Below are 15,243 nucleotides of genomic sequence, written 5' to 3'. Positions count from 1 at the left end.
TGGTGTCAGCTCAAAATAAATACACAACAACATTTTATTTAGGTAATAGTTTACTTACAAGAAGCAGGAACAGAAAAGTGTTCAAAGTTTCAGATGTATTGTACATGAAGTGGGATTTAAAATCTGATCAGTAAGCCAAGTAAAGATGTGTCGGAAGTTAATCTGGTTCTAGATAATGGCTCTTTACTGCAGGTGGCATTAGTGGACTGGACTTCACTCCATCAGTACAGATAATGTACACTGTATGCTTTAGCTGCAAGGTTGGCGACCCTCAAATAACACTGGAGTGAGAACAATATGATGGGAAAAATGAGACAAGAACATTTTCTCACTGCTTTGTCTAAACGTGCCTGCTGCCACTTCCCCATCAACCTTATGCATGGAAATATCACCAGTTAAACAAAAACAGTGTTTTTAAGTAATTAATTTTTGCTCTAAACAGTGATCTTGTTGTGTTAAACTAACCTCAGATGTTGTAAAAAGTAGCACCCACAGCACATCTGTCTCATTCTCCCCAGTAAAACATACCAAGTAATCTGAACCTCTAGCTGAGGTTTTTCTGTGATCCCTGTAAAATGCAAATCATTCAACATTGGCACAAGTGACTTAGAAGACAAATGCTGAAATCGTTTGTGAATTGTTCATATGTACAGTCTGTCAGTGTTGGGCAAGTTACTTTGAAAAAGTAATTAATTATAGTTACTAGTTACTTCTTCAAAAAGTAACTGAGTTAGTAACATGAGTTACAATATTCTAAAAGTAACTAATTCCCTGAAAAGTAACTATTGCGGTACTTAAAAATGTTTAACCCTCTGGGTTCCAGGGTATAATTGGCCATTTTTAACTACTTTTGATGTTTCCTCCACATTTCACCTTTAAAAACTATTTACTTTGTCTTGTTTGGTATCATTCTACTCAGCACAACCTCACGTGTCTGAATTTACAGTCATGTTTTCATTTTGACTGACTGTATTAACACAATTGATCTAAAGTCAGACAAAAAAACATAAAAACAGAGTAGAAAAACTTATATTTTTTACTGTAACAACCACAAACATGTTTATTGAATCATATTTCATAACTTTAAATGCAAATATAAATTGTCAATTTTAAAATCCTATGTACAAGTTTTGCAAACAACAGTTATTTGCAGCCATTTACCTTTTACCTTGATTTTTTAAATAACCATTTCAAACTATTTACACAACAATCAGCTGTTCTACATTCAATAAGATGTCACACAAATTATTTGTGCCACTCCAAAAAAATTATTTCTGTCCACTATAAAGGAGAACATCACAGCCTGATACCTGCAGGTCTGACAGCAGCAGGTGTATCACTGCTGTTTCTACCTGGAGACAGCAGTCGCCTCATTGTTCTGACACACAACACAAAACTATCCACAACACTACACACTAACTACACAAGACAACACATTAACTACACACTCCAAACACGCTAATCTCTCAAATCTCTCACATCTCAAAACTCTCTCTCTCTCGCGTCACTCCTAAAACTTTGGGTGTTTTTTGTTTGTTTTTTTGCTCATAAGCAGAGAGGTCTCGCTGCGCTGTCCTTAGACAGTAAACGTGACGAAACTATTGAGGAAAAAACGCTGCTAATATATTTTTTATCATGACTCTGGTTTTACTGGCCTATCAACACAGTTTATAGACTGGTATATATCACCTTGTTGCTTTGTCTTGAAGTGGTCATGTGATTGGCTTACCACGACTACTTTATTCTTCCTCAGTCAAACAGCAGCACTCATGTGATTGTTTTGCCCCCTGAGCTCCAGGTGTTGTGCGAGACAGTGATCGTGATTACCGTCCGCGGGAGCGCGCGCAGCTGCTTGAAAAAAATAACCCATCACTGCAGTCTGTGGGGTTGTTAAAAGGACACCAGGGATGTGTCTCAAAAGTGTTTCAATAAGGAGAGTTCACTTAAAAGAACATGATTTACTGACATAGAGAAATGATTGTATTTGGCAGTCAGACTCCAGCAGCTCATCATGGCAGAACACAATCCCAGCAGTTTTAGGACAGGACCCACCAGAGTCCAGGTGGTGGTGGTGAGGATGTAGACTGAGGTTTGGATGTTTCCAGCTGAGGTGGGTTTGAGGTTGACAGGGGTGGATTGCATCAGGGAGAGTCTAAAAGGGAGAATGATGGAGAGTGCAGATTTAAACCAGTGGAGGCTCAGCATCCTGATGTCATTTTATTAAAAATGATGCTGCTATGTGTATTTAAATAAACTTTTCTGTAATTTTTATTTAATTCAGTTTGAGGTAAAGGCTTACTCTGACTTACTGCAGCATGAACATGATCAAGGCTTTTTTGCTGAATATGGAGTCTTTTAAGTTAAACATAACCACGCCAAGAGATTAAAGACATTTTCAGTTTAATTTGAAAATAGATTTCAAATCTTGGATTTAACCTATTTTTATCATTTCCAAATATCACAAGATTCCACTAAGAAATGTGGAAACTGTGACCATAAAAATATTACAGTATTGTGTGAATCCTACCAGCATTCATGAAAGCACAAGGACAAACAAGAAACGCATGCAAGAAGATTCATATTTTGTAACTAAAAACACCTCAAGGAAGGAAATGTAGACAGAATTTATCTACGCAACAGAACACCGCAAGTTTCACCTTATCAGACTGGTTTCAAAACATGTCACGCTCTACGTCAGCGCACTTCCTTTTCAGTTTGGGAGCATGTTGCCAACATTTTGATACACTTGTTTTGCACCTCTTTGTTTTTTTTTTAATTACTATACACGATTTGACATAAATCAGTCAATGTATTTCATATTTCTTCACAGACCTTATTTCTGTCTTGGCTTCAACTTGTTGACTTTTGAGTAGAGAGGCTCCTGTGGAGGTCTGGGTGGGTGTGTGGCAGTCGACGTCGTCAGACTCGTGCTGTGCTTCACAGTCGAATATTTGCAGGTCGATGAGCTGGGTGTGAGGATCAGTGTCTCAGCAGCAGCTATGTCAGAGCTGATCGGAAAGTTGATGGTGGAGTAATGGAGTGAGGCAGGATGGTTTGTAGGATGATCGACGGTGAGATAAACTGTGTTTGTGGCATATTCTGAGCCTGGACTCTGGAAATGCTCCTCTATTTCTTCATAGATATTGTCCTTGCCAGAAAGAGGAGAAGAAAATACAGTTTGAACTGTTTATATTTGATCTGATGAGGTTTACCATCAATCATTATCTGTACATCTTGAAATTCAAATTGGTGTTGCTAAAACTGTTAAGCAATGCTTAGTTCAGAACGCTGGCAAATAAAATGATATGAAAATGGCCAAAAAAGCTAAACCAGGGATTATTAATCATGCATCCATTAAATCAGTTCACTATTTTTTTTTACTTGGGAGAGCTTTCAATCAGTCAGTGTTAGCAGGTACTATAAGGTCAGGCCTCGGCCGCACAGGTCTAGAGACTGGCGAGTGATGATGTGGCAGTGACTCTACTTTCATGTGTATTCTCTGACTGGTTGCTGTTGGTGCTGGCAGTTGCCAGGAAACTGCTTATTCCCTGGACACAGTGGACTAGAGAGGTGTCAGTGACCCCCCTGGCAACCACAGGTCTTTAGGAAAAAAATATGCATTGACTGATTGGTTGGCATGTGGTTGCTGGCAGCCAAGTATATGGTACTGCATCAGAAACCTCCCTGTGATTGCATGGATCATAGCACACTGCCACAGTCACACATAGAGCACCATTCACTCACCTCTTTGATATACTGTGCTGTTGCTTCACTTCCTGTATCCTTTGAAGATGAAAGGCCTGAGAAATCGAAAAGAAACAGAACAACGTAGATTCATTTCGACACGTCACTGAACTGAGACTTAACTAGCTCTTCATTTGACATCTGTCAGGATCCAGTGTGTGTGTTGCTGTTTGGCATATTTTTCCACAATGCACTCCGGAAGCTCCGATTCTCACATCCAGCTTCCCTCAACTACGGCTCATCTCTAGTAATAACCTGTCAGTATTTAAGGACCGGCTGAGACCTTCACTTTCCGCCAGATTGTTAGTACCACTGTAGTGCTGTTCGGCCTCCTCTGTCACTGGTCCTTCTCGCCAACTTTTTACCTGCTAGAAACTAACCACCGCCTTCTGCTGCTCACTCCGTCTTGACATCTTAGATCTGGAAATCTCACCTGTCTGCCCCCCTGCTCACGGCAACTTTCTGCCAGATGTATGATTAGATATAGATGTAAAAATGAAGGTAAGTGATAAATGAACTTACGTTTGTAAATAAGGATCAAAACTATCACAACCATCAGCAGCACTGGCAGCAGAAAAGCCATACAGACGGTCAACACGACGACTGCCTCAGAAAAAACAAAAAGAGTCAGGATGACTGGAAACTGATTCACATGCAATCATCACACAACACTGTCCGAGGATGTCGTGAAAATGTCTGTTTGTTTTCTGCGAGATAGTAAATGTACACTCTCACCAAAATTCTTATTCTCATGTGGATGGAGAATACTTCCTTGTTTCAGACCTTGAAGAAAAGGAGAGTGTTCAGAAAGTCGTATGTCTTATATAACTGAAACAACTGACGTTAATATGCAAAACACACAATTTTGAATATTAAGTCTTATTCCTTTAAGAAAAAGATCAAACGATGAGAATCTGTTTGGGGTTTTTTGTTTGTTTTGAGACAGAAATATTTTGAAATCATTTTTCACATCCTGCACAGCAACATATCGTCAAAGGTTCAGCAGTACAGACACTAGACATTATAATAACATCTCTAAACTAAATTCTTCTGTTGCAGTAAAGCTAGTTACAGAGAGTTTCAGATATCGTGCAGATTAAACTGTGCTAAGTAAAGATGTTTAAGGCTGATGGACTCTAGGACTAGTGCCCTCCCAGGTGAAAACACTGACGCTGTGAACGTGTTATATGGTTTCCTTGAAGAAGACTGCACTGTGAGGGAAAAGTTTTTCTAAAAAGTATTGTGTTCTGAGATTTCCCCTTCATATTAAATATATATAGGAAAATGAATGTTCATCAAGATAAACCTGTAAATATTCACGTCACACCTCTGCAGGTGGTGAAGGTGGTGCAGGAAGACTGAAGCATAAACAGCAACAGCCTCAGAGGTTATTACATTCATACAGTGAACTTTGTCAAGTGCTTTTGCAGAATATACTTTTGCAGACTTTGTAACCGATGCAAATAATGCACCTATTAATTAATCCCTTGACCTGACTTTCACTAGTTCTGATCCAGACCTTTCAGTAGCATTTGAGGTGTGCGTGACTGAACAGATTTGTACAGCCTGCTATGTGGTGCACGCCATGCAGGTAATAGAATGCTAGCATTAGCAGTCTAATAAGCAGATGTGTTTCTGTGTGTTTCATTGTTACAGTGTATGGAACATGGTGGCACCCAAAACCTTATCAGTCAGACTTCAAAAGTCTAGAAACCAATGTATGTTTTTAATACACAGTTTCTGGTGTAGATCATTATCGATAATATTGATGTTAAATAATTAACTAAAGGTCTTGACTGCACTTTTAAGTATAAGTTAGTAGGGGTGGGAGATCAACCTTTTAAAATGATGTCATATTTTAAGGAAATTTGGGATATTTCTGATGATATGTTAGAGAAAAGGGAAAATTTCATCATCTGCTTGCAGCTTGTAGGCTGCATATTAGGGCAAATATAATTAGGGCATTTTTCACTTTTCCCAAGGATTTGCTATCACTGATGACACAATATTGGGAAAGGAGGACTTATGTGGTGATGCAACATAAGACAAATGCAAAGACAAAAGTGTCCTAGCTTAAGTGTAATATTTAAAATGCTGGTATTTTGTTACTAAACCTTGTAACTCTACAGGTTAAGCCTGCACAGGACTGTCACACAGTAAAATTTAAAAGAAACTTTTATTTATGATGTTGTATCCTGGGTCAAGTTTTTTAACCAGTACCTTAAAGCCTTTCTTAATTTCTATCCATTCTTATGTGCACTAGGGAAACTAAAGACGTGATGTTGTTATATCACAAAATATTACACTGCTATTGCTGTTAATTATGTTTGTAGCATAGCCCAAATATTCCACTTATAGTCCAGGTGAAAACAGTCTGTGTTACCTCACATTTCCTTTTGATTTCTGACTGACTACGAGCAAATGTCTTAAAAAGTGACATATATTTTCTTTGATAGGTTGATCTTGACAGTCACCCACACAACAAACAGCACAACTTACCTAGAGTCAAATTAAACCCATCAAAGAAGTCGTCATGTGTTTGATTGTGTTTGTGAGGGACTCTTGCTCCACACCAGTATATCCCACTATCGTTTGCTGTTACTTCTCTCACTGTAATGGTGATACTCCCGTTGTTCTCTTTCATTATAAATCTCTGGTTCACGTCAGGCTCTGTGGTGGTTACTAGCTGTTTGCATACAGTTGAATCTTCTCCTTTGCAGATGAATTTTATACATGAGGAGGCATCCCGGTTGTACTTACACTGGTATGTGAAGTTCTGCCCAATAGTTGATGGCAAAGGTTCAATATCTGAAGACAAAAAGACAAATATTTGCCTTCAGCTTATCAGCCAGCTTTTATCATTTAAACCTGTGATACTGAACATGTGGAATACTCACCTATAACTTTCAGGTGTATTTGTGTGTGTGATAATCTGTAACTTCCATCATTTGATTCCACTCCACACCAGTAATCACCAGCATCCTGTGAGGTCACATGACTGATGGAAATGTTAAAGGCACGGCTGCTGCCTGTGAGAGTAAACGTCCCTTTTGACGTTGATAAAATGTCCTCACAGGTAAAACGGTTCTTTTTACAGAAGAACTTTATGTGGGACTCGTAAACATCTGGATAATCACATGTGATGGTGCTGTTCGCTGTTCTGTACACGCTGAGATATGTTCGCGGGCAGTTTATATGCTCTGTAAACAAATCAGAGAATTAAAGCAGTTTATTTTAAGGACTTGTCAAGTTTCTTTTATGTTCAGGTGACTTTTTGAAATGTCCTTTGCTCCATTACTTTGAATAGATGGGGACTCACTAACTGTGGAAATGTTTTAGAAAAGTTCGTACTGCAGCTCAGGACTGCTCATGAGCCAGAAAAAAAGTTCCCAGTGTTTCCGAAACTCCTGTTTTATTCTGTATCGATTTTTTTAATCAAATATTCTGATTTCCTGTGTGTGCCTCGTCTGGTGTCTGACACAAGGATGATGGTGATGATGATGATATTTCTTACCAGTCTCCAGTTTTCCTTCCTGTATGTCAGATAAGTTCGATCTTTGAAAAAACCTGCACCTGTACTTCCCAAACTCTCGCTCTTTAACATGTTTTATTGCAACCTTGAGATTTTTATTTTTTGTATCATGGTAGAGGCAAAATCTGCCATTTTCTTCCCACACGTCCTTCTTAGAGGTTTGTACAGGTGTTCCATTGGAAAGAACTACATCAGTGTACTGATATATGTTATTTGTTTCAGGATATTTGCAGGTGATTTCAGCCCATCGATGGTGACATGCTCTCACTTCAGATTCACAACCTGAAAATGAAAAAAATCTCTTTGTAAGAATCTGGAGCTGCAGCCACGTAGTCAAAGTCAACATTAATTTCATGCACGCATGTTTGTTCTTGAAATGTATGAGAGAAATACAATTTTTAGCACTTCTTATACCACAAAGATATTTGTACACTAAGACCTGTTTTTGATTTGTTGCCTGGTTCATGATGTCTCATCCATGTAACTATTTAAATTCAGTGTTTGTTGTAGCGATAGACTCAGGGTGCTATGTTCAGATGGTACGACCCGAGATTATCCAATCAGACGTTTTACTTCCTAAAAGCTTTAATAAACAAGGTGAAGATGTGTTATGTAAAAGAAAAAAAATGGTGCACATAATTAATGTTAACATTTTTAAGATGGTATATTTTATTAACGTGCATGAGCACAATTTTAGTTTTTCCTATTTATATATTATATATGATTAAAATGTGATTGTTTGATTGAGTTGTAAAAACCTTTTTGCCATTTTTAAAATATATGAACAGACTTAAAAAGTAAGAAATTGAAAAAAAATAAAAATAAAAATAAAAAGCTTAAATCATTCCAAAACACATAATCACCAGCAGCATATGTATTGTAATGTAACATTCAGTAGTCTGTTGTATTAACAAGTGTTAGTTATCTTTTTACCTGTCAGTGAGAAGATGAGTAGTAGCAGTAACATCACCGTGCTGCGTGCTGATGCTTCTTTAAGAGTCTGATGTATCCTCGGCTTGTTTGCTTTCACTGGTTTGTCTGAGACTCTCCAGGGTTGTTTCTTGAATTTCACCCGTATGTGATTTTAAACTTTCTTGCCCCACCTTCCTGTCTGTCCTTTTTAATTTTTTTCCTTAAACACAGCTCCTCCCTCTGTGTAACTTACTTCTTTTGATTGCCAGTAAACAGGAAATAAATGCTGTGTGCGTCAGGGTGAATGAGTTGGTGAAAATTTCCCTGGTTGAACTGGAAAGCTGTGACAGCGTGGCAGTCATGTCCAACAGTTGTGGCAGTAGCATTTATTATATCGACTTTCTTTTTCATACTTTAGATACGTTTTACATGTTTTTATGGGCAGCATGAAAAATCATTTCACATATTTAAGATTTTGTCAATTACTGGCAAATCCTTTCAGTGTCTAAAAAAGTACAATTATGTTCTGTAAACAACTAATGAGCCATTTAAAGATACATTAAAATCAGTTCCAGTGTCTTATTATGTGTGCATTACAATTTAAAGTGCATTTACAAAAAATGTAACTAAATTGAATATTTTTTCATGACCAAAACAAGAATTCAGTGTTGGGATGATTCAGACACTTAATGTTTTGTAAAATGTCACTCCTGGGATCATTAGATTGCACATTTGATTTAAAAAGAGAGAGAGAAACTGCAGGTTTGGACCATTTTAGTGATCCAGGTTTGCAGATTTAAGACCTCTAGTTTTAAAAGCTGTTTTTAACTAAACTAAAAGAGTAGCTGGTTTTGCTTATTGGGAAATGATAGCTTACATCAACAGCTTCAGCTAACTGTAATCTCAGAGATAATTTTGTACAAAAATAAAAACCTGCTTAGTTTCCCTTCATATCACAGACCCACTGGGGCTAAGACAAGAGTTTTTTTAATACTTCTTTTTTGAGATAATTTATACTCTACTCATATTCTACTCTTTTGTATTCTACTCTAAAAATCTGCCCTTTTTTATGTTACGAAATTTATCCCTTTAGTCAGTTCACTATTCCTGTGGTTTATACTACACAGTACGTATATACTTTATTTATATATCTCATTACAATAGGTAGTCTCATTAGAGTTCAAAATCTCTTTGCAGGTAGTAATTCATCTCAAACACACAAAATTAGCCACCACCCTTCAGTATCAAACCACTTCCTCTGATGTTTTCTGTGGTTTACAAGAATGTTTCCTTTTACACGTACAGGTTCAAGGGTTGTTGGTTCTATGGCTAAAAGCATATTAAGTTAAAAGCAAAGATAAAACGTGCATGGTCACCATCGTTTCATTTTTTTTTTCTTTTTTTTTTTTTCTTCTTCAATATTGATACGTTTGTTCTGTTTTCTGTCTAGTTTGCAGACTGGACAAAGTGTGACCACACAAATACATTTGCATGAAATCATTTGTTTTTATTCATCTCTGGCTCTTCCTGTTAAAAGGGAGTTCTTCCCTCTCACTGTCGCCAAATGCTTGCTCACAGCGGGGTTGCAGGGTCTTTACTTTAAAATAAAAAGCACCTTGAGGCAACTATTGTTGTGATTTGGCACTATATAAATAAAATTGGAATGTATTGAACACAACTAGCATCTTAATCACTGCCTACACCCGATATCACAACAAAGCATGTAACAGACACGCCTGTCATGCAGAAGTTGCAGTAATCTGCACTAATAACAAGGGGTATTTTATTTTATATAAAAGTATTTTATTTCCAGCCAACATGAAAATAATCATGGGAAAGCATTTAAACCGACATTATTAACACATTTACATGGCTATACATATTAGCCACCTAGCTTAATCGATTCTTTTTTTTTTTTTTTTTGCCTGTCCCATTTGGTTCTTTAGCCATCAGAATTGTTGTCTGAAGACCAACAAGTATACCCAATGGATTTACTTTGCCAAATGGATCATCGTGGCATTGCCGTATTGGTCCATTTGGTCGATCTTTGTTTTTATTATTTATTATATTTTATTTTCAGATGTTACAGACGGGACAGACATGAGTGAGGGATAGGAAAGGGAGAAAGAAAGAGGAAGGAAAGGAAAAACAGAAGGGGAGAGGGACAGTGAGAAAGGGGGGGAGAAAAAAAATAAAAATCTCCTGGATCACCTGTTGAGAGAAGAATAGAAAACAAGCAGAAAAAAACAAAGCAACATACTAAACACAACACCATCGCATTAATCTAGCTAAGTGTAAACAGCAGTAAATACTAAATATTCAATGTTGTTGTGCAGCACGCAGGACAGATGTGCTTCGAAGTAGCAGCCAAGAAAGGTGTAATTTGGGTCTACGAGCAGTGAACACCCGTGTGCATACCTGTGTGGATCCGCGCGCTTGCATTCCAAAGGTTTCTCCATGTAATGATCTGCTAGGGAGTGTGTGGGGGGGCCACAGCCCCGTCCTCCGGGGTGTGAAGCGGGTATGGAGGAGATCAAAACTCCAGACATCCAGAGGCCCCCAGAACACAAGAGACCAAGGAAGACCAACAGAGGGGCAGCCGCGCCACTGTTCCAGATGAGGGCTGAGGAGAGTCCCAGATGAGGGCTCACTCAGCAGTCGCGGAGCAGAAGTCAGGGGGAGTTGCAGTGACGCGCCCATGAGCTCCGCCGGCCCCCAGCTGTGCCTGAGTGACCGAGCCCCAGGCCGGGGGCACCCCACCTCCGAAGGGGCCCAAGCGAGCCCTAGGCTCCACGCCCATCCCCGGACACAAAGAACCACCAACGCACCGATGTCTGAGGGAGTCCGCCACTGGCAGGGGAAGTGGTGGTAGGGGGAGATAGGCCTCCAAACCTTGGAGGGCCTGAGGTGTCCCCAGAGAGGTGGCGTCTGATACCCAACCTGACATATAGACACAGACATACAGGCACACACAGACACAAACATCCATTCCCCCCCCCCCCCCCCCCCCCCCCCCCCCCCCCCCCCATGCTCTCATATGCACTTACTCCACACTCAACCAACGTGGAGACAGACATAAAGAGACGCTGTACACATGATCACACTCCCCAAGCGTACTCTACAAACCGGGTCTAGGTACCCTTGCCCCTGGAGGGGGGAAGTGCACCCAGACCCAGGTGGTGTTACCCTTTTCCCTGCGGTGGGGAGAGGCAGACCACCATCGTTTCATTTAATGTACATCTCGCACCCGGGTCACATGAAGTTTGCTGAGGCCACAGCGCATAACAGCGACTAACATTACTGACTCAGTGACTGCAGACTTCCACACCTCTTCTCTCATTATCATCAGCAAACACCATCAGTAAAAAACTGCACCTGGAGCTTTGTGGTATTTCCGTAGCTGAACAGCTCCTGTAGGTGTAATGTGCACAAGACTTGTATTTGTTGTCCATATCGGTTAGCTCTCATTTTTTTGCAAAAATTGTTACTATCACAGTCTCTTAAAATATGTTTGTTTGTTGTCTTAAAGGAATATAACATGAAAGACAAAACAGTTCATTTATTTTTATTCATTTAATGCTATTTAATATCCACTCTCATGTCATCAACTTACAATAAAACCAGCAAACATTAATGAAACTTTAACACTACATGATCACAACTTTAGAAAAGCAAACAACAAAAACTGCACAGTAGAGAGTTCCAGTCTCTAACATCCCAACAAATGTGTTTTTTACCAGTATACATTCAAAAATCGCCCCTCCACCCCTGACCCCGTGGTACTACTCACTGTGGTAATGAGTTGGCCTAAAATAAAAAAAAGTCCAGTGGATAACAGTGTGATGATGGCATAACACAAGATGATTGTCACAAACAGGTCAAAGCAGGTAACAAGGAGGCAGATTCTTATTTCAGCAGAGCACACGGAGCGATTTACGTATCATTTTTTATAGCTTTTTTTTTTTATAGTCGCCTATAGCTTGCCCAGGTAACATCAAGGTGTTTCCAGGCCAGTCGAGAGATATAATCTCTACAGCATGTCCTCCTCCTGGTGGGACATGCCCAGACCACCTGACTTAGGAGGTGCCCAGTAGGCATCCTAGTCAGAAGCCCGAATCACCTCAACAACTGGCTCCTTTCAATGTGAAGGAGCCAGCCACCCATCCTGATGGCTGACCTCTTCACCCTATCACTAAGGGAGAGGCCAACCGCCCTTCAGAGTGAGCTCATATCCGCTGCTTGCATCCACAATCTCATTCTTTCGGTCACCAGCCAAAGCTCGTGACCAGAGGTGAGGGTGGGGATGTAGATCAACCAGTAAATCGAGAGTCGCTTTTACGATCAGGTCACTCTTCACCACGATGAAACAGAGACATGTTTTTAGACTTCTCTCTGTTGAAACCATACATGTCACAGTGAAATGTTTGTCAAATGGTGTTAATGTGATTGAACCAGTGTGTCAGACTGAAGTGTACATTTATACTTGTGGCATAGTAACAGTATCTTCATTAAGACATGGGCGCACTGGGCTTTGACACTGAATATATGATACAGGTGAGCTGCTATGTGCCAGTTTTTGTATGGTTATATGTCATATTGTATTATTTAATTGCTATTGAATTATCTTCTGCCAAAACAGTTTGGTTTAATGTGGGAAGTGGAGAAGCAGCACCTGAGTTTGGTTTCTGTTTTATAATAAAATGATAATAAAAGGCATCCCGCTTCTGAAGATCATCTTGAGTGTTTTCATTTTTATTACAGGAATAACTACACGAGTCATCTGATATTTTACATATAAAATATCATCAAAACTACATCTTTTAAATTAAAGTTGTTATTTCACCCACCGTGCGACCACTACAATAAAAACGAATCCTTTCTGTCTGCAGATTCTGAAACTGACGATTATAACTACAAACTGTAAACATGAAATAGCTTTATGGCCTCTAAAACTGAAAAAGTTTTACAGAGTAATGACAGACCTGATAACGACACCAGTGATCATTATAAACAGGAATTATGATTAGATCTAACCACAGGATGAGTCCAACAATTTCCAAAATTATTTTGCCACCTCCACGGGACAAGAAACGGCAGTCCAAAGGACAAAGGTCACTCTTTCGAGGATGCCAATGTTCACATTTTGGACAGAGAGGACAGATGGTTTGAAAGAGGAGTGAAAGAAGCCATCTATGTCCACTGTGAGCGACCATCTTTGAACAGAGGTGGTGGTTTAAGACAACAACTCTCTGCCATCTATAATCCAGTTTTGAGTTCCCTCCCCAGACGCCTTAACACCCACTCACATCCTGGGCCATCTGACCTCAGGAAATCACATGATAGGGTGGGGCCAGGTTTCACAATGAACACACCTGAAACTCTGGCTGATTGTGACCTACACCCAGTTTCCCACCTTGGCTCAGGCGATTAGAGGATCATGAGGGGGTCCTTTTGTCCCTCTGTGGGGGGTTACTCCCACTAGGTTTATATCTGGGACTCTCCACCATTTGACCTTAGAACTGAAGAAGCTTCTCGGATGAGAGGTGAAACGTCTTCAAGCGACTTACAGAAGTCCAGACGCTTTTCTTTCCAAGCTCCTTAGATCATACTGTGATGTTACTTATCATGTTTTTTCATTGGTCCATGATCATCGCTTATGGGTTTAAGTCATTTGCAAATCTTTTTTATTATTCTTGTTTACTCGGTTCTATTAATAATTTTATTTGTGTCCACTATGTTGTTTTTTGTCTTCTGTCCTAACTTTACTCTTTGACACTAATGTCCATCTTTCTGTTTAAATGTAGTATTTGTATTTGCTTGGTTGTCAAAACACTTTGCACCCAGTGTTTTTAAAGATTTTTAGATAAGTAGAGTAAATTATAGTAAGTTACTTTTATTAGTTTCATTATTGTCTTGTGATGGTCTCCATGTCTCCCTGGCTGACCTAGTTTCAGTCCATGTGTTTGTGTTGCTGTCTCTCCCTCTCTTCTGTCTGCCTGGCCCGAGCTCATCTTGGCAGTTCTCACCTCCCGCCCGTGGCCCAGGCACCTGGCCTCATCAACCACCTGCCGTTGATCTGTCTGATTGCCCGAGCCGCTATTTAAGATGGCGGCTCAGTGTTCCTTGTTGTCGTTTTGTCAACTAAAGCTCATTAATATCCTCCAGCACATCAAGCAGTGCTGATGTCATTAGTCAAATGTAATCACAGAGGGAGTGATGTCTGCATGCTCAATGAAAACATTCCCTTATGCAATCACTTGTAGCTCTTTTCAATCACATATTTGATTGTCACATTCTACAAATATCCTGTCACTGTAAACTAACATGAGATAATATCATTTGGTCGAAATAGTCCCACCTCGTTCAGAGTTATATGAGGTTAAATCATGACTCAACTTCCTCAAAGACGAATGATCTAATGATCTAGCCATTAAACTAAACCAATGAGGTGGTAATATTAATTTTAATAGAGAATCATTTTGGATATTCAGTTTTACGAGTCTGCACCCTAGAGGTATGAATGAGAATTTTTCTATCAATGAGTTTTTGTGAACTGTACCCTTTTTATATTCTTTTTTACCAGTTACTTTGCTCTGTCAATCATTCTCACACGGGTAATGTTTGTCTATTTATCTATTTCTATTTATTTTTTCAGTAAAAGAGGGAGTAACATTCTAGATGTCTCGTTTTAAGTCTGAATTTGAGAGACATAAATGAGGACCTTTCCACAAATGTTTATCCATGTGATGATGTCCTCTTGTTTTTAAATCTAACTGCTGCACTGACTTCTTTTTTGAATTAAATGTTTTTCTTTGTTATCATTTTTTGTATATTTGTAATATTCCTTTTATGTATTTCATGCATGTATTTTAAGACAGGTGTGGATTATGTCTCCTCACCCCGTCTTCATCATTAATGACTTAGTCCAGTATTTACTTGGGCGTGACTTAACCAATTAACCAATACTAACCCGGTATATGTCAGCTGGTTCAAACCTTGAAAGTAGGTGAAGTTGTGCCAGAAATGTTTGCTGTGGTTAACTCATAACTCAAGTA

The 15,243-nt window shown here is 39.3% G+C and overlaps 1 protein-coding gene across 1 annotated transcript; it reads right to left on the bottom strand.

Annotated features, from left to right (window-relative positions):
- Positions 1 to 38: 38 nt before the first annotated feature.
- LOC113021632 (polymeric immunoglobulin receptor-like) lies at positions 39 to 10,797 on the bottom strand. The gene is made up of 9 exons (XM_026166333.2): positions 8,210 to 10,797; positions 7,259 to 7,558; positions 6,642 to 6,944; positions 6,244 to 6,552; positions 4,480 to 4,527; positions 4,267 to 4,347; positions 3,745 to 3,800; positions 2,833 to 3,148; positions 39 to 2,152 (listed from the first exon to the last, which is right to left on the bottom strand). The coding sequence occupies exons 1-8, from the start codon at positions 8,241 to 8,243 to the stop codon at positions 2,834 to 2,836; spliced, it is 1,446 nt and encodes a 481-aa protein (XP_026022118.2). The 5' UTR covers positions 8,244 to 10,797; the 3' UTR covers positions 39 to 2,152; position 2,833.
- Positions 10,798 to 15,243: the final 4,446 nt, after the last annotated feature.

Source organism: Astatotilapia calliptera, chromosome 5 (genome assembly GCF_964374335.1).
Source record: "Astatotilapia calliptera chromosome 5, fAstCal68.1, whole genome shotgun sequence".
In the NCBI taxonomy this organism is placed as follows: Eukaryota; Metazoa; Chordata; class Actinopteri; order Cichliformes; family Cichlidae; genus Astatotilapia; species Astatotilapia calliptera.
Note: the sequence above shows the minus strand (reverse complement) of the source record. Positions and strands in the feature narration are given on the sequence as shown.

Coding starts and splice junctions, on each gene's coding strand:
- LOC113021632 (XM_026166333.2), bottom strand. CDS start 8,243: ATGTTACTGCTACTACTCATCTTCTCACTGACAG. Junction 6,945..7,258: donor GGAAGGAAAACTGGAGACTG/GTAAGAAATATC, acceptor ATTTGTTTACAG/AGCATATAAACTGCCCGCGA. Junction 3,801..4,266: donor TTTGATCCTTATTTACAAAC/GTAAGTTCATTT, acceptor TCGATTTCTCAG/GCCTTTCATCTTCAAAGGAT.